Source organism: Pelodiscus sinensis, chromosome 10 (genome assembly GCF_049634645.1).
Source record: "Pelodiscus sinensis isolate JC-2024 chromosome 10, ASM4963464v1, whole genome shotgun sequence".
Classification (NCBI taxonomy): Eukaryota; Metazoa; Chordata; order Testudines; family Trionychidae; genus Pelodiscus; species Pelodiscus sinensis.
The window spans coordinates 37,793,527-37,812,899 of record NC_134720.1 but is presented as its reverse complement, the minus strand read 5'-3'; the positions used below and the strand labels follow the sequence as shown (position 1 = coordinate 37,812,899).

Below are 19,373 nucleotides of genomic sequence, written 5' to 3'. Positions count from 1 at the left end.
ATGGGGCCAGACTTCAAACCATTCTGCTGTGCATTAGCCACACAATTTATGATTTCACCATGTCAAACATTTATCCCACTCCACGCCCAATCATGCATCCTTCCCATACATGGAACTATCTTTGGAGGCAAAGGAAGTTGCATGATGAAGGACTGCAGGAGTGCCGTCAGGTATTTCCAAGACTGCATGTCACGCACCCATTATTTCATCCCTTAATCAGTCAGCAGTTTAACCTTGTTTTAGGCTTATCTGTCTATATATAACTTACTATTACCTTTCAAGTGCATGGAGACCATTATACTTCAGGAAAAAAAAGATGGAGATTTAAATACATCTGTCTTTATAAATGGAAAAAACAAATGTTGCTTACAGCAAGTATTCAGTGGATGCAAGTTGACATCAGATTTATTTGCAGGAGTTAAAAGCTGGCTTCACTTAAATGGGTTTCAGGCTTTGATCAAATGAGTTTGGTTGTCCAAACCAAGTCCCTGGTGAACCAAAGTCCACATCACAAATCCCCTGCATCATTTGTCACAATTGGCAGTATCTTCTCAAGGTTTTGTGGCTCAAGCTTGAGGTGCATTAGCATAGCTATGTGGCAAGGCAAGCTCAGAACCTCCCTTTCCTCTGGCATTGCACCCTCATATTCCCAAGAACAATAAACATTTGCTTATAATTGAGAATGAACTCAGTGAAGTTAACACATCAGTGGGTCTCACCATTGATGAGTTGCTAAGTCACTTTTTTATTAACTCCACCAAGTAAATCCAGTATCACTGCTATAGACACATATTTTCTCTCTTTTTATATATACGTACATTACACTTAACAGATGTTAATTCAGCTCCTCAAGGCACATTACAATATTAATTTATCTCCTACAAGGGGTACTTTTAAAATCTTTGTCACCCTATCATTTTGAGTGTTCTACTTTGATTTTCATGTACTTGTTTAAATTAGGCAGTAATCATATTTAAACTGGTGGCATTTGCAGATCAAGACAAAGGTCCTGATTCTGATCTGGTTTTACACCAATATAGCTGCAAGAACTTCATGGATGTACTTGTGGTTTACACATGTATAAATCAAAACAGAATCAAGCCCAATGACACTGTAATATTATAGAACTTCCTTAAAATCCTTTTGGCATATGTGTGAAAGCTGCAGTCTCTATTGCAAGATTTCATTGCAGTTCCAATATGTCACCATTCAAATGTCAACATGCTGTTGGAAAGGAAGCTAATAAGTTAAACCTTTGAGAGCTGCCAACAAAGGAGGTGATTCAAATTGTTGAGAGAAGTCCATTGTTTTCTAAAGGGAAATAGAGTTCCAGAATGAAACATGTGACTTATAAGCATTTATCTAAAAGATAAAAACACACACCAAGAAAACCCAAATGACAGTTTGCCCAGTACATCTCTTAGTATGAAGGAAAAGGGAGTTGTACTCTTGACAGAATGGGAGGGGCAGTTGTATACAAACTCCTACTCATGGCTTTTATTGGGACAGTGTACAGCAAACAGTAGGCTGCAGCATGTGTACATTGTGACTGACGTGTTTTTCCTCAGAACTTCTTATGTAGAACGATCTCAGTCTGTCTAGTGAGAATGCTGGTGTTTATTTCACCATAAATGCACTGCTTGCAGGCTTCAGGTGGCGAGCTGCTGTTCTCAAAACAAGCTACAGAATGACTTAAAAAAATCAGAGGAAGCTCCCCATTAAGCTATTTTTAGATATTTAGCACATATTTGTGGTTGAGGCCCCTTATAAAAAATAAACAATTAGGTTTTGGGGCCACCTACAGGGGAAAAATGGTAACTGCACATGGATTAATCCGATGCTTTTGTGCAATAATTATATCTGCGAAGAACAGATAGTTATAAGATGGCTCTTTGTAAACAAATGTTTTTAAATGGCAGTGGTTAACAACTGCCCTTTTCTTGTCTCAGTAAAATTAGTATTGCAAGTCAGTAGTTTGAAAAAGGAGTATAAACCTAAACCTTACCTCCCCCCCACACACTTTTCCTTCTGAAAGAATAGGGGAAGGATAAACTTTGTTCCCTTCTCATGAAGTACCAATTACTCAGTTATCACAATCACATGTATGTGTTTTCTCCAAGATACACACTGACCAAAAAGTATGTGTGCCTATTTTCCCTAGTGCATTGCATTGGCTCTCCCCCTCATTCTTCCCTGATAACTACCACATAACCCAAATGCCAGACTCAGTAAAGTTTTCCAATAGCTATGACATCCAGCTTCATGACAAACTCCACAGGCAGTAGGTTTATCACCAGCTGTGTATGCTGTTTGGCTGCCGATGGACTCCTTGGGCTGTTTTCTCATCCTAGATAAATTTTTCCTTTGATTCACATTTGAAAACTAAGGGATAGTACAAGCTTCTCATAAAACATCATTGCAGAACCCTTTTCATGATTACGAGGGCATTTTCCTGATGGGCCCATTTTAATGCAGCTTGTTCTCTCTTCCTTGCTTTTAAGTGATTCAATTCCACTGACTTCAGTGGGCTTACTCCTAATTAACACCTGTGTAATCAAGAGGCGAATCAGAACTTTTGTGTGTTCTTAGGATGCAAATCTGGAAAGGCTGCATTGGGTACATCCATATTTCCTTGGCAGAGCAGCAGGGAGTTTGTTTTATTGATGATTTGTGTATTATTAAAAGATTTGTGAATTGACAACAACATTCACAACCCTCCACTGATCATCACGTAACTTATTTCTTGGGATAGTTTGTCAAAAGCAATATCTGTTTTCTTAGGACCCAGAAAGCAAAAGGTACCGGGCCAGATTCTTTCCTCATATAAATTGGCATTGGTCTCTTCACTTCAATGGAACTACACCCATTCAAATAAGTGGAGGATGTGGTCGATATTTAAACCCTGCTTTCCCAATAGCATTACTTTGTTCACATTTACCTCTTGTGATATCCACTATGATTCTTTTTTTTCAGATATTCTACAGAGTTGTAGCAGACATCGACCCAGGAGAGGAACTGTTATTATTCATGAAGAGTGAAGATTATTCACATGAAACAATGGCTCCAGATATTCACGGTTAGCAACTTTTTACTCCAGCCTATCTAGTTTGATACAAAATGTCCATTGAAAGTAAAGTTGGTCACACATCTAGGAGAAATCAATGGGTTTGGAGTAGTGTTGCTAGATGAAGCTTATATGTTTCTTCTAATATTTTCCATTCATGTGCAGATTTATTCCATGCATGTGTAGAATAAATTTTATGTGCATCAAGGCATCTGTGAATGTGTACCACCAGTAGATAAAACCTAGCTGTGGGTGCTCTGCTAATCAGCTAAGTGGCATTTGAATATCATCAGCTGCACAAGTTCACAGCTTACACGTGCACAAACTTAACTGTTTATTTTTCTGCAAACCCTCACAGTAAATGAACTAATAGTGCTCATCATCAAATTTTACTCTTGTCTTTGACAATGATAATATCCCTATTGATGATGTAACTTAATTGTTCATCTTTTTAACTTTTCAATGTTTTTCAAGGTTATAAATGAAAATCCCCTAAAATAAATAATGAAAGATTGATTGCCTGGGAATGAGCTTATGTCTGAAATCACTCGTGGGGGCTTTTCTGCCATTCATAAACTACAGGAAGGCGTGATGCCCCCCTTGTGAACTGTAGCCTGAGACTCACTCCACTACCCTGTCTGCAAGTTTTCTTTAAAGTGTGATTTTGCTGGGAAATGTAACAGAAAAAGTGGCATTGTGAGGTTCTGTGCTTGCTGTCTCTCAAGCACTCCAAATCAGACTTGCTTCATTCACAAGTAGAGCTATTATTACCTACCAGCCCTGAAGACTCACTATAGGATTTTTTTTTTTCTGTTTCCCATATTAGTAGAAATAAAGAGTCTGCTCTCCAACAATTTTTTCCTGTAATTGTATCTCTATGACCTCATTCTCTTTCCGATTCTATTCGGACCTATTACACTGACAGAGCCCAACCTCATTGTCTGCAGAGGGGTTGAACAGGTGTGACTGAGTGCACAAATCAGCTTTACAATTGGAACTGAGTAAAGAATTCTGTGATGATGCGTAAATAGGAATAGAGTCTAGGTCATTATCTCTTAGCTGTGTTGGCTGTACAGGGCTAATGCACGTGCACAGTGGTTGCAACGTTTTTGTCACTCAGGTGATCATATGTGATCCTGTATGTATGCAAAGAGCAAATCTAATGAGTTCAATTATACCTTTCTGAAACCTTCACCTTTTCAGAGTAAAACTATTCTTCTGTAACTCAGCTTGTTAATTTTTAACCCCTAACACACAAACAGTACCTAAAATGCTTAGGTAGTCATTCAAATAGTATAGACTCCAAGAGATGTCCAATGTGTTTATAAAGGAATGCCCTGTTGTCTGCAGTGTGAAGGGCTGCGTTTGCATGACAGCTGTGACTGCAGGTAGGGTGAGCATCCACCGTTTAGCTTTGTGTTGGAGGTAAGGGTTGTGCTAATGTGTACTGGGCTAAATGAGGCATTAGCCATTGTCTAAATGTTCAGGCCATGTCTACACTATGCGGAGGACTGATGCTTCCACAGTTGATCTTCCAGGGTTCAATTTAGCAAGTCTAGTGAAGACCTGCTAAATCAAACTCAGAGAACACTCCCATCAGCGCCAGTACTCCTGCTCTTTCTGAGGAAAGAGGGAAGGGAAGTTGATGGGAGCATTTGCTCTTGTCGATCTCCCATGGTGTAAATGGTGTAGAAACAAGACTTAAGATACATCGACTCTAGCTATGTAATTTATGTACTTGGAGATGCATCTCTTAAGTGGTCCTTCTGCTGTATTGTAGACCAGGCCCCAGAGATCATTCATAGGGGCTTCCTTAGGTTTCTATACTGGCTTAACACCTTTGGCTCAAAAGAGCAAGATTTTGTTCCCCTTTCAGGACCTCTGCAGTTTTTTTTTTTAATGGCAGGTGATACAGGCAGTCCCCGGGTTACGTAGAAGATAGGGACTGTAGGTTTGTTCTTAAGTTGAATTTGTATGCAAGTCGGAACTGGTACATATTGTAGGGGAAACTCTAGCCAAACATTTCTCCAGAGCTCAGTTTTATTCTCCCATACCTCACTTCCCTCAGTCCTTTATTCTCAAGCTGAGGTGTCTGCTGAGAAAAGCCGTTCCGCGTCTCCCTGGTCTGCTGGGGGGGGGGGGGAGGGCGCTAGCTCCGCGTCTCCCTGGTCTGCTGGGGGGAAGCAGCAAGTGCGGGGTTGCCTCACCCGTTTGTAAGTAGGGATCCGATGTAAGTCGGATCCATGTAACCCGGGGACTGCCTGTAAATAGTTCTGTGATCACTTTGTCAAGCCATTGCTGAAAATGTCATTCCTTTCAAGTGGTGTTCTCCATGACTATTTCATGTGGTTAATGTAATTAATGCTCTCCAACCACACAGAGATACACACACTCTCAATCTGGACTTTTTCTAATTAATTTGGCTTGCTTTTGCAGTCCAAACTCTAACTGGCCTCACTGGAAATTTTGGGTCAGTAAGGACTACATAATTTTTCATGTAATGGTAGTTTCGTTGTGTAGTGTCTTGACCCCCTTTCTGTTAAGTTTTTAAGCACATGCCTAACTTTGAGTCTGTGAGTACCCAACCAGACTATTTATGCTTAAGGTTTTATATGTACTTAAGTACCTTGTCAAATCAGAGCCCGCATACCTTTTACATCTGCAGTACTGATAGGCCAGAAACAAAGTTGGGACATGTGTTTTGGCACAGACAGTTAATGTACTATTTAACAGATGGAAAAAAAATTAGGTTCAGAGGAACTGGCTTTCCTAACTGATATTTTAGAATCTCACTCAGATAATAAGAATATCAAATATTATTAGATTTTGTATGTAAAAAATAACTGCACTCATCACACTAGTTGATTTTTATGGTAGTCATTAATTAGAAATACATAGGGATTGTCCCTGCTCTCACTGAACTTAATGGTACATCATAATGACTTAAACTGGAAAGGACTGAATGAGTATGATAAGAGAAGGGCTTTATAGCCGTGATATACTTTGAACATGAACAATAATGAAGATGCTTGGTGGAGGTATTCTGCTGGGTTGTGTGCACAGATTAACTCACAAGGAAGGCTTACCAGGAACTGAAGGGGGAACACCCACACAGAACCTTAGAAAAATATAGTTTTAAAATATTTACAGATTATGTATAAGGAAACAAGAACAAATCTTTATGAAGGTTTATATTGTCCGTGAGATATTAACAGTGCCTAAGTGATATGTCAGTGAGAGTAAGAAAGAAAGTTCTAAAGTCTCATGCTGTTTCAAAAGCTACCATTCTCCTGATTTAGGATGATACAAATAGTTAACCGTCCGTTAGCTCTGGATATTTTGTAGTACTTTTATTCATATTTCTTGTGCACAGTGAAGATTAGCTGCAGGCCAGTAAGAATACTACTGTATAAGAAATAGCACCAGCTAAAATTCAGATCTGTGAGCTCACCTTTACAAACATCACCAAAAAACCTTCACAAACGTACTGTGACACATTTTTAATGCAAGTGTCTGTGCCTGAGTTATTTTTCTCACTCCAAAATGTAGAGAGGCTGTCCACTTCTATCTGTCCATCCACCTAATTCCCATCACCACAGTATCTGAGGATAATATATATGTGTCTTGTGTTAATTTTAAGAGCCTCTATCAGAGATCTCTAAGGTGGATAATGGATTATACTGCATTGATATAAAAAAATTGGAGAAATGAAATATCTTTTCTCCTAGTTTCTTCTCAGGTTCTTCCTTGTCTCTGAATGGCCATAAGTTTTACTGCAAATCAGTGGAACAGTTGATGAAACGGTAGTAAAAATTATGTCTGAAGACCATCACAATGAACTTCTCTCACTGCACCATGTCTCCTACAACACATAACCAACCAATTTGCCTTCCAGAGGAGCGCCAGTATCGTTGTGAGGATTGTGACCAGCTATTTGAGTCCAAGATGGAACTAGTAGACCATCAGAAATTCCCATGCAGCACACCTCACTCAGCATTTTCTATGGTGGAGGAGGACTTTCAACAGAAGCTTGACAATGAGAATGACCTCCGGGATATGCATGAAATTCAAGAATGTAAAGAGTGCGATCAAGTGTTTCCAGATGTACAAAGGTAGGAATAGCTACTTAAAATGAGACACTTACAACTGACTCAAGTCTGTATTGATTTCAGAAGGATTGCACAGAGTGTAAGTTAGTGCAGAGTTTGAACTGATCTAAAACAAAATAAATATGACAAAAATCAGATTTGTTTAGGATATATTGATCAGAATGTTCTTTATTTAACCATACAGTTGTTATCTGTGGGTTGCACACTCAGAACTGATCATAAAGCCCTTACCAGTGAGTGAACTGGACCCTAAACACAACTGGGACAGATCCAAAGCTGATGTAAATTAACACAGTGCCACAGAAATCAATAGAATTACAATGATTTACACTAGATAGGATCTGACCTAATTCTTCTTCTTGTCCTAGGCAGAAATAATTCAGAACACTTCTATGTGGTGTTCATAGCTGACAACATTTTTTTTCTGCTCAAACTAGCCACAGTACACCAATTAAAATGAGGCAAAACTAGCCACTGTAAGTCTGCTATATTTTAAAATGTGATATATAGAACACATCACCGTGTGGGAGCACAAAGCTGCAGATGATCACAGGGACCCATGAAAACAATATCGGTTTCCTCTTTTTCCTAGAAAAAAAAGTTTTAGGGAAGTATCCTGGTTCCACTGAAAACAATGACAGAAACAATGGCTTTGACTTTGGCTTCAGTAGGGTAAGGATCAGGCACCCCGTATCCAGTTACAGCATGTGTATTTTTATTTTCATCTAATCTGATTTGAATAGCAGTAACATTAAAGTACACTGAATATTAACAAACTCTAGTGATGACTCATTGCTAGTGAGTGAGGGCAGTATTTTTATACTGCACTTTGGGCTCAGTTTTGTAAAGCACTTCTGAGCACCATCCAACTCCCTCAGAAGTTCTGGATGTGTGGGCACTCAGCACCTTTCCGTATCAAGCTCCTTCTCATCTTTAAATCTAATAAACCTATATAAATATGTTTACAAATAATTAGTACTAATTTGATATGATGGCAAGCATTGTTACATGTCCTGTCTCTGCTGTTTTCTGCAGCTACTTAAAATAATGTATTACAGTTCAGATTACATTGAAATGTTGCAAATAACACAATAAACCCTGCAATAACTTCCGCACACATGCACATCTGTGCGTCTGTACTAGGTCTCTTGATACTTGATGCTTATATGCTGGGGGAGAAGCTGGGCCCAGCACCTGACATTGACTAATAAAAGTCAGGGATCACAGCCCACATCCCCAGCTGGTGTAAATCAGTAGTGCTCCTTTGAAATTAGCAGACCTAAGGCAATTTATACTAGCAGAGGATCTGGACCCACATCTTTTGCTGGCACCCTTTTGCAGTTTGTTGTTTCATGCAGAAAAAATTTCCAGTGCCTTTTTATGGACAGCATTTCTTCTGGAATAAGAAGCAGCATCGGCAGCAGTAGCACATTTTGTTACAATATTTAATCCTAATTGTACCTTAACATTTACCTTTTTCAATTTTGTAGTTCCTTTTGTTAGTCTCTAAGATGCTGCAGGACTATTTGTTGTTTTTTTAATTTTTTCAGTTACAGACTAACATGGCTACTTCTCTGAAACTTTAGTTCTACTAGGATATCTTCATCGGTTCATATTTCTCACTACAAAGAACCTTCATTGGTTCATATTTCAGGACTTAGTTCTATTGGGATTTTTTTCCACGCTGACTTTGAGAGCTGACAATGAGAGTTTTGAATGCATAAAAACTGGTGGATTGAATGTTCAGGGCCTGATTTCAGTATCGTGCAGTAGTCCTTTGAGTGTTGAGTGTCTTGTTGGGGTGTAAACAAGCAACCTTAACAGATGATGCTAACTGGTGACCAGTTAATGGCGAGAGGTGGCTCTAGTCCACCGTGGCATAGCCCAGATGGAGCAGCCCCATGTGCTCCGGGCTGGTTAACCAGTTAAACATATAGTTTATTTGGTTAATATTTTATATGGGATTTTACATCACTAGTGCCTTCAGCTCCCTCAGTCTGAATTGAGGGTGCTTTGCATCATATAGGAGTCACTCAGCCCCCATGGACTGGGTCTTTTATGGTCCTACAAAATTACCAATGCCACATTGAAAATAAAATAGAGTTGGCCAAATGTTGGTCATCAACCCTGAATACCATGTGCAGTTGTGCATGCAGAATGCTTCATTCATTGAGTAATATTGAACAAAAGTCAGCTCAATATGTGTAATTATTAGCCAAAGTGACTGGGATAACTGGTTGAAGTCAGCAAGGTCGCCAAAGTGTACCTGTGAGCAGATTCTGAAGTGAAATATTTCTATAGCAAATTATCTAAGTGTTATAGCTCTTTTCTACATTTGAATTTGAGGACAACATCTTACATATGGGTGTCACTGAACAAATGTAAATTTTATGTAAAATATTAAAGATTAAAGGCATAGAGCAGAAAACAAAGACTGAGTCATCATAAATAGGTGTGCTGTAGTGAGAGAAACAGTGAAAAATGAGAGCCAATACGGTCAGTCCCAGAACTACATGAATTATTGAAAAGCTAGTACATGACAAAGACCATTCAAGGCAGAAAAATACAGAAGAGTGTTCTATATATTAAACCAAAAGGACTATATTACATGAGCCTGGGGGTGGGGAGAATTAACCAAGAGACATTGAATAGGATCATTCAGAATACTCTGCTGGCATAATGGAAAGAGTAAAAATTAATTCTTGGAGAAATATGATAGGAGGAAGCCATAGCCATTTTTGACAGAATGAAAGAGACATTTGGTAGAGTTAAATGTAACTGACATCTACAGGGAAAAAAACATTTTTATGACCTATGGCTGAGCAAGAAAACAAAAGTAAGACTAGAGATCCTAAGCTAAAATTTGGTCTGTTGCATCAATAGAAATAATTGGAGCTTTGTCTGAAAGAGGGATTGCAGAACGTGTTCCCCATATTGGTGGGCTGGCATGCACTTTGTAGTAACAGTACCAGACCCTTTTTCTAGTCTTCAAGGTGTATCTGCTTACAAGACATTGTGATATCGTCTGTCCCCTAAATGTTAAACATACGATAGAAGATTTTGTATGTAATAAGAAATATAGGTTATTCAAAAACATTTCTGTTTGCATGTAGCTTGAGCTCATTAATAACAGAAAGGAATAAAACAAACCCCAAAGAACACAAAGAAGTGCAACAAAAATTATTAAAGGGCTGGAACAATTGTCTTCAAAACTACTCAGTACATTTAACATTGCTAATGATAAATAGATGGGAGCATGCTGTTAGTCTGCAATGCTTAGGGAGCTCTTCATAATCTCTTTTATATTTGTTTCATCCTACGGTAAATCCACTTATTTCAATGGGGTTATTCCTAATTTCTCAATGAAGGCTAGAAATTGTTTAGCTTCATTGAAATTAAGAAAAAGATTATATATATACTGCATATCAGTAAAAACTACCTGATGTGGTAGTACCTGATGCTCTCTTAGAACATTTTTAAAAGTGGCTGGCCAACAATATAATAGCATTTCTTTAAGATAGTGGTTCAGTGACACCTTGCGGCAATCCGGCCAGACACAAACACAGACACAGACACTGAATGGATGTTGAAATGTTGAAAACTTGTGGTGAAAGTGGAGACTTTATGCATATGTGGTAGACATGTCCAGGTATTAGAGAGTACTAGAATGCAATCCATAATAACAAATTGTTAAACATTTATTAGCAAATGATCTAACTGTAATCCTCCTGGCACTTCCTACTAGACATGGTCATACAAAAGGAGATAAAGAATTAATTTCTCAATTAGTAGCAGCTTCTCAGCTCTTGCTGGAAAAGAGAAAATAGCCCAACCATATAGGAATGGTTAAAAAATCATGGAAATTTGTGGTTATGGAAAAAATACCCACAGCAAAATAGACAGAAAATAGATAGATATTTAGACATCTAGTCATCTTTTATTCAATACCCAATGTACATTTATCTGTATGGAAACCTCAGCACTCTTATTCAATATTTTTGAATATTAATGTTTTATAGACATGCCGGGTCTATTAAATATGTGTACAGAAATTTCAGTCAATCTAATAAAATCACTAGAAACAATATATGTGTTGTGATGTGATGACTCTATTCCTGTAGAATGCCTCTTTCAACAAAAGCTAACTGTTGTAATGATTGTTTTGTTTCTGCTGTTTACATGACAATGATTTTTCAAGTTGTTAAAGCTTCCTAAACAAACAAACAAACAAACAAACAAACAAACAAAAACAAACAATAGCTTTGACTGGTCAAAACAGGAGAAGTTATACTATTTTGGCATGGAGATGGACTCCAATGAGAAGATACTATGAGCCTGATTCTGAAAGCTGATGAACAGAACTCAATGGGTGTTGCACTTCTCAGAATAAGGCTCTCTAGGTCTTTCCTTTCTAGTTTCTATAACTATGTGATCTATTAAAATTACTTTTCTTCCTGCTGCTTCATTTTCTTATCTAACATGAGATGGGAAATCATTGGTAAAACTGGGTTCCTCTTTAGGTGTTGTTGAAACTTCACCAAACCTGTTATTGTCTTCACAGCCTAGAGAAGCACATGCTGTCCCACACTGAAGAGAGGGAGTACAAGTGTGATCAGTGTCCCAAGGCTTTTAACTGGAAGTCCAATTTGATACGTCATCAAATGTCCCATGACAGTGGAAAGCACTATGAGTGTGAAAACTGTGCCAAGGTACAGGAATTTGTAGGATATTTGGCCTTTCTCTGTGTATCGTTGTGTCTTTTATGAGATCTAAAAGTAAGTTTTGAGTATGGAAACTTGGGGCGAGGAAGCAAATTAACTAGTTCACTTGCAACACATTAGCAGAACTATCCATCTTTTTCTGGGAATGGAAATGCTAAATATATTTTGAAAGGTGAGCCTTTACATTAGTGTGGCCTGCTAAAAGAACGAGGCTACGTCTACACTGGCACCCTTTTCCGGAAATGCTTAAAATGGAACAGTTTTCCGTTATAAGTATTTCCGGAAAAAGCGTGTCTACATTGGCAGGATGATTTTCCAGAAAAGCACTTTTTCTGGAAAAGCGTCCGTGCCAATCTAGACGCGCTTTTCCGCAAAAAAGCCCCGATCATCATTTTTGCGATCGGGGCTTTTTGCGAAAAAGAAATCTGTGCTGTCTACACTGGCCCTTTTCTGGAACAGTTTTTCCGGAAAAGGACTTTTGCCCGAATGGGAGCAGCATAGTTTTTCCGGAAAAGCACTGATGATTTTACAGTAGATCGTCAGTGCTTTTCCGGAAATTCAAGGGGCCAGTGTAGACAGCTGGTAAGTTATTCCGGAAATGTGGCTGATTTTCCGGAATAAGTGGCCAGTGTAGACAGAGCCCTAGTGTATATATTAAAAAGTGTGAGTAATATTTTATTTAAGTTATCTATCTCTAAGTAGCAAGAATTCCTGCTGAAAATGCAGTGATGAACTCATGTTCCTTCCCATTTTCTGAGCCAGATTGTGATTGATGTAGCACAGCCATGTAAGATAATATGGGTGTGTAAGGCCATCCAAGTGACTGGTTGTAGCATGGGCAGGAAATTAGCCTTCATGAGGCTATTAGATTTCCACCTTGTGCAATGGAGATTAGCGAGAATACAGGAGATGGGAAGCAGTGTTCCCTGTAAACTCTCCACCAAGGAGAGATTCAAATGCCCCCAAGCTGATTAGTAGAGCACCCACAGCCAACAGCATGTTTCTATTGGTGGTGCACAGTTGCACATGTGTTGGTGTACATAACATTTATTCCACACATGGATGGAAAGAATTACTGGGAACGTGGGTGCAGGGTGCAGCATTGGCTCTTTTCCCTCATCACAATGGGAAGCGTAGCTGCACTGGTGCTGTAGGGGAGCAGTACAATTTACTCCCTCCCCAGGGCATCAGGGAGCCAGGAGGAAGATTGTAGCTCTGAAAGTCCCTCTCTCCCTTTTTAGTGACTTCAGTGTCAGTGCTACAATATGGTGCTCTCTGATCAGCACCCATCATATGGTCACAGTCTAGTCCTTTATTTTTTGTGCTATGTTTACATTTTACTATTTTAACTGCTTAAGCTTTTTTGGGACAAGGACCATGTCTGTCTAAGTGTTTGTACAGAGCCTAGCATTGTGAGCCCAAGGTTGAGTGAGGTGACAGGAGACTAATGCAAGATAAATAATAATAAGAAGAAATGATAGGTCAGATCACCGGTATTGTCTCCAAAGAAGCGATGTCTATTTAACCAACTGAGTCTCTGGCCTATTATGTGGACTATCATGCATAGTTGTTGTCAGCTCTATTTATACCAAATTAAGGAATTATTTTCCCCCTATGATTCCACAGGTTTTGTTTTTGGTTTTATTATGGGTAGGTGGATTTTCCTTTTTGCATTTCCTGGATACATAATTGTATTAATCCTTCCTAACACTATGGAGATTATTATTGACTCTGCTTCCCTGAAGTCAACACAAGTTTGCTTATGTTCAGTGAAGCAAAATTTTCTCCAAAATATTTTTAATTTTGTAGTGAAAAAGCTAAACTCTGAACATACATCCTTGATGTTATGTTGCAGGTGAGAATTTCCTTGATGTAAGACATTAATTTTTGTTATAAAGCATTTATATTGCAGTAGTGCTTAGGGACAATGACCAAGTCACAGCCTTGTTTTGGCAAGCCCTATATCAAGTCACTGTTCCAAAGAGTATTCAGCTAGTCACGTAAAAACATGGGTGCAATTCTGCTCCAGTTGAAGCCAATGTCAAAATGTCTGTACAGCAAGATCTAGTTATACCATCCAGCCAATATTAGGTGTTTTCATTTTCTAGTCCTTTTAAAAACCAGAAACATAGTTTTGTGCTTGAACAAGTCTTATGTGATTGCTGGTTCCCTTGTTTCAGTTAAGTTGCTTGATTAATCAGTATTCATTTCCTAGCAGGTTTTCACGGACCCCAGCAACCTTCAGAGGCACATTCGTTCCCAGCATGTTGGGGCTCGTGCTCACGCGTGTCCAGAGTGTGGTAAAACGTTTGCTACTTCTTCAGGCCTTAAACAGCACAAGCACATCCACAGCAGTGTCAAGCCCTTTATATGTAAGTCTTCAACTAAACTCTAAACTTCCATGTCTGTCTCGTCTCAAAAAAGCAACATAATCAGGAAATAGAAGGCCCATCCTGCTCCTGTTGAAACTCCCATTGGGAGCAAGTTCAAGCCCCATCTTACTGAATGAGTAGCCGTATAATTTGTAGTCCAATACTGAGAGTTGGTTTTATATATTATTCCTTTCCAAGTACACTGCATACTGTAATGCATGTTTCCCCAATAATATCTTTCTCCCCAGGGACACAAAGTATTTCAGGGAAAGGTTTGACAGAGGCAATGCCATACCAATAATGCAAAGCCTCAATGGTTATGGGATTTAAGCACAACAGCAAAAGTATCTGATGCTGTCAATTTGTATTGCTTTGGAAATGCTCCTGAGGTCTTCCTACAAGATTAATTGCCTCAGTCAGGCTGGGACTTGCTTATGATACTAAGGGCTAGACAGTTTCAATAAGAGATGAGTGCCTAACTTCCTTAGGTTCCTTTGCAAACTCCAGCCTTAAGTATTAATTGGAAGCTGCTAGCCTTTGACAAACAGCTCCTCCAGCATTCAAGCTTTTTAAAACGTGTACCTGCTCCGTAGACCTGCTCTGTAGACCTCCGTAGACCTGCTTCCTGTATTTTGACATGGGAGTGAAGATTCTTGCTGATTGCATTGGTTGCAGGGATCTGTACAGTCAGATCCCGTCACAGCAATAGGATTCATGATACTCAATACTGCTTCAAAAGGGTCTCTCTCCCCCATATGGTGAAGAAAGAAAAATGCCCCGGAGTTTCCCTTTTGCCATTTGAATCCCAACTCGGTCTCCTCCAATGCCACTCTAAGACAATTAAAAATCCTCACCCCTGATCCTCGCTCCATGCCCTCATTCCAACCAGCTCCCAGTTTTCAGCACTAGTTTGCAAATAAAACCCTACCAACCAACCAACCAAACAAACAAATAAAACCCCCTCATTCTTGGTGTTTCTTCCAAACTGATTGTGATTTCATTCAATCTTTACAAAGTGACTGCTTCAGACTAGGACTAGTCTGTAGCATGTAGATAAATACAGTGCAAAGGTGTAAGGTGAAACTGGAAGCTAGGTTAATGGAAGAGGGGGCAAACCTGCAATTTCATGCTAGTTTAGAGGGACTTGTGCTCTGGAGTTTGAGCCAACAGCAATCAACTTTCAACAGTTCTGGTATTAACTTCTTCAGTATATTGGAACACCCAGTGTATGTTCACCAAGGGAGCAGTTTACTAGTTTTCTGACATGTGCTTTGGGTCTTGACAATGTATCAACATGAGTAATAATGACTTCAAAGAAATGTTCTTGTGTAAGGGCAGTGGATCTGCCAGTGGAGCAGTTCTTATTTATTAATGTTTGGCTTTACTTGAGCTAGCAAGTATCTAATTAATTAGACCCAATTGTGGTTGTTGTTTAATTATTGTTTGCTGCCCAGGATCACAGAGAGTTTTAAAAAAATAATATTAGTAAAAATGAAATAATTAGAAAACAATGGCTTCCTACCATGGAGGACTATTCAAGCACTAGAGTTACAATTGCTTTTGAATCACATGCTCCAGATAGAACGATGGTACTTTTCAAATGAAATCATGCATAAAATGCTTTCCATTAATTTTTTCAGTGATCTCTGGTAAATAAAACATCAACTGTATTTCTTCAAATACAAAGTGTGATGGACAGAAAACTATGGAACAACTATGAATAATAGCTATGAATTTACAGAACAAAAGAACATAGAGATCCCATGTTGGGCTAGGCGTTTCTGAGTGTTGGGGAGGTTGGGGGTCAGGTCACTTAAAGTAGATATCTGTTTCCCAGCACAAGGCCACACACCGTGATTTGCCTTACCAGTCTGTTTATGGCAACTGTCTCTTATTACAGTATACCGCCCAAGCTTGCGTGAAAACTCACCAACAGTACGATAATTACTCACTGCCTTCACAAAATCTCCAGCCTTTCCAAATAGAAACCACATGCTATAATAGGCTGAATGTATTCAAAATAGTACTTACAGTAATTTGTTTAATAAGCAGAAAATATGCAAACTTAACTGCTAGGTAATTTCTTGGTTCTAAGAAAATTGCAGTAGAGAGTACACTTACACATCAAATGAATTAATATACCTTGGGGGGAGGAGGTTGTGGTTTGTGTTAGGGCCGAGGGTTTACACAGTGATAAAACTTGCAAGGAGGGAAGCAGTAGCTATATGTTAGTGGCTTAGAGCAAAGGTAGGGATATAGAACATCAAGTATACAATCAGACTGTAACCAGAGAAGTCAAATCCATCTTCTATATCTTTAATACATGGAAGCTATTGAAGTCAGTAAATCCCTTCCATCTACATTTTAAGCAAAACTTTGCTTTCCGCAGAACTTTTATTTCCTTATATTACTCTAGATCATGAAACTTTAATTCATCAGAATAGTTCTTGCTCATGTGGTAATCTCATTGGATCATACTGAACAAATGATTTATGTGCAGTTCCCTAATAAAATCAATGGGGTGTTCTGTGTAAAATTGAACAGCATCAGGTAACATAAGTTTCAGTAAGACTATGTGTTTGTGAGTGAGGATTGTAGGGTTGGGTCCAAAGTTTGTTTGCCAAACACAGCTACTCTTTAAAGCCCTTATAACCTAGCAGATTGCCTATGAAAATATTTCCCATTTCTCCCTTCAATATTTTAAATACAAGAGAAATATTGCACAAGGGACACCAATAGATTGTATTTCATAGTTCCAAAAGCAAGTCTCGTGTCATGGCTCTCACTTACATGGATGGAGCTTCAAAATATACATCTGCAGCTTGTATTTGCATAATTTCATTAATATTTTTGCTTTAAAGAGAAATATGTATAAACTCATGTTATGCCTTTTCCAAGTTAAATTGCATACTTTATAACAGTTTGCAAGGCTGCCTATGACTTGTAGTAAGTTTTTTTTCCCCCACTTTACCATGAAAATAAAATGTTGTTTGTTCCCTTCAATTTTTATTGTACTGATGGAGAATAATTATTTGGCAATATACAGTCTTAAAACCATACATATTAATCTTGTAAAAGTATTTAGGAGTATAAAAATATTTTTGAATGAAATATATATATTGTCAGATCCTTAACTAGTATAAATTGGTGTGGCTCCATTGCCTTTAGTGAAACTACACTGATTTACAGAGATAAGGATTTGACCCATGGCATCCAAGAACTAGTGTGAACTCTCCCTCACTTTTAACATTTATTCACACAACTGTAGCCAATTTACTTGGCATATTTGATTGGTCCCGTGAATTGCACAAGCTAGCCCTAACTTTTCTTTGTGGGCCTGATTCTGCACCATGAAAATCAATGCAATCTTTGGCATTGACTCCAATGGGAGCAGGATTGGGCCCTATATATTGACTATATGAGGCATAATAAATAAATGTCAGTGAAATATGCCATATCACAGGAAATAAATGGCTAATCCTGCAACTGTTAATTAACCAGGATCCAGTTTCTAAATTGGGGGAGGGGGAATGTAGCAAGAAAAAAGCAGGCATTCTAATATGCATGGTAGGAAAATGTTGTACTTTAAAAAAATCCATAATCTTCTTTGTGAATGAAGGTATCTTACAGGAACACTAAGTGATATAGTGTAACAGGCATTCTTCCTGAATTATAACATTGCACATTTCCTGTGTTTGGGCTCAATCCTGCAATCTTTTCCCACTTGAGCAAAGCCAGTGATAGCAATGAGGCATGAATAGGAAATCTTGCCAGAGTAACGCTGAAAGGATCAGGCCCTTAGACAATGGACATATTGTTGCTGTGATGTGAAGAGCCTACTAAAGAGGTAAACAGTCAAGACATGACAACAAGTGGTCAAGTTTCTCAAGGGCAAGGGTTTAGAAGCGCAGGAAGGTTAGCTCAGGCACTGGTGTGAGTGGAAGTTAGAGGACGTGATTATAGTTCATGGGAACCAGCACTACAGGATGAGATACATTCAATTCAGTTTCCTTTACCAGCTTAAAATAGAGCCATTGTAAATTATGTCAGCCTGTCTCAAATCATGAAAATAATTGTTAAAAAGGGCTCAGAATGCACAATGTGTATTGTTGTTTGTCTTTGATGTGTGAAAGATGAGAGTTTAAGATATAGGGCATATTAAGTCAAAGTGTAGCCATATACTTTTTCCCTGAACAAAAAAAAATTAATCGCAGCAGCATAATGTTGCTGAATTTTGTTTTTGAACAAATTAGAACATTTACTGACAGAAGCAGAATTCTCTGAAACATTGGCACATAAGAATTATTGGTGGCTTGTGTGTTTCAGCAGCATTAGCTTTATATTCTATTTATCCAGGAAAGTGTCAAACACAGCGTATTGCATGACACAACTCTGGAGTCCTCCTAATTATGTGGAAAAGTACAGTAGAAAAGGGACATACAACTTTGTACAGACAAACAAAGCCTAAACTATTTGTAAGACAGACCATAGGAACCTTCCAAATAAATGACAAGCCAGACTTTCCCCCTTTCAAATAAGGGTTCTGGTCATATTTCTATAGGTCTCAATGGAAGCTTATTGAAGTTGCCATGGTGCAGGGAAAAAGTCAAATTAAGCTACGCAACTTCCACTACATCAAATGCGTAGTTGACCTAGCTTAATTCGGCTTTTGGTGCTGTCTACATAGCAGGAAGTTGAAGGAAGAACATTCTTCCTTGGACTTCCTTACTCCTTGTGAAATAAGAGTTACAGGAGTCAGAGTAAGAAGTCTTCCAGCTTGTCATTATTTTGAAATAAATAATGTTGCTGAGTAGACATAGCTCTAGAGATCAGTCCTATTCCAAATTGCAAAGAAAAGCCTCTTATTAAGGACAAACTAAGCCCATGAATCTGCAAATATTAATTACTTGAGTAATACATACAAGAGCAATTCCACTGAGTTCAGTAGGAACACTCAAATGTGTGAAGTTGCTCACATGTTTACATGTGAAGAACAATGGAGTCTAGACCTTATTCTCTAAGGGGGGATTTTAAATTACGAAGCCTTTTGCTTCTGTTCACTAATTTCTATCACAGTACCTTGCTCAATAAAGTTCCTAAAGGAGAT

At 38.5% G+C, this 19,373-nt stretch overlaps 1 protein-coding gene across 6 annotated transcripts in view; it reads left to right on the top strand.

Annotated features, from left to right (window-relative positions):
* Positions 1-19,373, top strand: part of MECOM (MDS1 and EVI1 complex locus) — a 508,313-nt gene that overhangs the window by 447,776 nt on the left and 41,164 nt on the right. For 3 of the 6 annotated variants that reach the window (XM_025188972.2, XM_006131723.4, XM_006131721.4), the window contains exons 4-7: positions 2,974-3,076; positions 6,960-7,176; positions 11,735-11,882; positions 14,113-14,266. In XM_025188972.2, coding sequence (XP_025044757.1) covers positions 2,974-3,076; positions 6,960-7,176; positions 11,735-11,882; positions 14,113-14,266 — 622 coding nt within the window. Of the gene's footprint in view, positions 1-2,973; positions 3,077-6,959; positions 7,177-11,734; positions 11,883-14,109; positions 14,267-19,373 lie in introns of all 6 variants that reach the window. The other 3 variants (XM_006131722.4, XM_006131720.4, XM_006131724.4) reach the window with 1 other exon arrangement.